The sequence below is a fragment of the Mytilus edulis genome, chromosome 5, assembly GCF_963676685.1.
Source record: "Mytilus edulis chromosome 5, xbMytEdul2.2, whole genome shotgun sequence".
Lineage (NCBI taxonomy): Eukaryota > Metazoa > Mollusca > Bivalvia > Mytilida > Mytilidae > Mytilus > Mytilus edulis.
In genome coordinates this window covers 39,407,534-39,409,694 of record NC_092348.1, presented here as the reverse complement: position 1 = coordinate 39,409,694, position 2,161 = coordinate 39,407,534, and the positions used below count along the sequence as shown (strand labels likewise).

The window sequence follows — 2,161 nt, the reverse complement described above, 5'->3', positions numbered from 1 at the left end:
AAGATGTTACTAAGTTGAAAAACTTGTGTCTAATCCATTTGCCTTTTTTGAACAATAAAATATGTTAAAACTAAACTAATGCAATCGGCTGTAAGATTTCCGTATTTGTTTCTCAGTCTCAGGAATTTCTTCAACTTTGTTCTAATTACCTATAGTCTTTGAGTTTTTTTTTATATATATATAAAAGAGGACTTCCAAATATCATGACACAGGGATTGTGTTAAGTTTTGTTACATGTAGGTATTTTGTTTTATCCGTTAATTGTATTAATGGCACAAGGTCCCTAATTACTTGCATGTTAAGAATATTCATATATTCATGATTACTTAAGCAAGACATTTTTTATGTGTTAATTGTTATCTATCTAGAGTTACATGAAATGACGGTGTTGAAAGTTTTCTTGATTATTTTTCAAAGGTAGTACCCATTTGATCTTAATAAAGAGGAGTATTTCATATATAAATCACTGGTCTGTATTTTTATTCACAAATGTCAAAGCAAATGAAAAAATCTGAATCTGTGATACATTTGTACTAACTGTTATATTTCTCAACGTAATTCATACGATTTACTCAAAACATTTCTATGTATAGCCAAAACTATTGGAAACACAACTATTGTAACCTAAATTTGTTAAGTCAACTTATATTTTTAAGCCGCCAATTATATTCTTTTTTGTATGTCCGTAATATGCATTAAATATTTGCCACTGGCCGTTCCTTAAGCTACAAGTCAACCAACACTTTAATAGCACAAATATATGTGTTATTTTATGATAGAGTTCTCTTATATAGCTAATGTTACCGCTATTAGTAGTTTATATACACGATGAAAGGGCAGATAAAAAACAATTATCGAACAAATTTTGTCAGACGATACTATATCTTCTTTCCTTTCGGAAGTATTTAAATGCACCAATCGATTAGCTAAAAGCGTAAAAACTACATTCACTTACATGTAGTGAGAAGCTTAGACTTTGTCTACCAATAAAATGTCAGCTGAAATCTATATCAATCAATCAGAGAGCAGGTACATTTCAGTTTATTGAAAAATATCATGTAATTGCCGTTATTAGACTTGTTATAAGAATGTCATAAATATTGAAAGATGTGGATTTTTATGAATAGCTGTTTCACAAGTGATATTATTCATTTGCGAATATAGAAAATATCAAATGGAAATATTTAGGAATTCTGTAGTAACTTATAAAAGATAATTATGCATCATAATTTGCAAGAGGTTGAAGAAGGAAAACTAATGTATTTCGATAAAATGAAACGTGTGCCAAGCCCGTTGATTGGGGATCATAATTGCAGCATGTACAATGAAAAATTTATTAATCCAAAACCAAGAGTGCGATCCACTTCTATGAAAAAAGCTAAAAATAAGACGTTTGAGAGTAATGAAATTGATGGAATTCGACCTAGAACAAGCAGTTTACCAACGAAAAACAACTACAGGAGGCCTTTAATAAAGAACTTGAGAACAAACTACGAAGATCAAGATCACGACTTGTATAGACTAAGAACTTTTGAAATGACATCGAAAGGCATCGTCAACCGAGGGGATTCCATCAAGTCTCGCAGTACAAACAGTATTGTTTCATCTGAGGGTCATGGATATGCCTTATCAATTGGATCAAGTTCTTGTTCACAAAACAGTCTAGCCAATAGTGATGGTTCTTTACAAAAACCTAAGCCTTATAAGATTGTAATATTGGGTGCCTTAGGTGTTGGGAAATCTACAATTGCCCAGCAGTTTTTGACATCGGACGTCTTTCTAAAATTTCTTAATGTATTTTTATTTTTTAAAGTGTGTCTTTCTATTTTGTGACATGGAATTTTTGTTTCAGGTTGGCGCCTTTTAAATCGTTAAACCCTGCTGCATTTGTGTGCACTTGTCTTAAGTCAGGAACTTTAGACGTTAGTTGATTTGGTTCATTAAGTGTTTCTCGTTTTTTACATAGAGTATAGTAGTTAACGCTGGTGTTCCTGTCTGAATGCTATTACACACTAGTAATTTTTGGGGCCCTTTATAACTTGCTGTTCCGTGTAAGTCAAGGCTTCGTGTTGCATGAGTACTTTGGCCTCTAATGGTTTACTTTTACAAATAGTAGCTTGGATGGAAAGTTGTCTTATTGGCACTCATACCCTATCGTCTT

The 2,161-nt window shown here is 32.1% G+C and overlaps 1 protein-coding gene across 1 annotated transcript; it reads left to right on the top strand.

The window, feature by feature from the left end:
* Positions 1 to 1,272: 1,272 nt before the first annotated feature.
* LOC139525080 (uncharacterized) lies at positions 1,273 to 1,833 on the top strand. Its single transcript, XM_071320261.1, has one exon. The coding sequence runs from the start codon at positions 1,273 to 1,275 to the stop codon at positions 1,831 to 1,833; it is 561 nt and encodes a 186-aa protein (XP_071176362.1).
* The last annotated feature ends 328 nt before the right edge of the window (positions 1,834 to 2,161 follow it).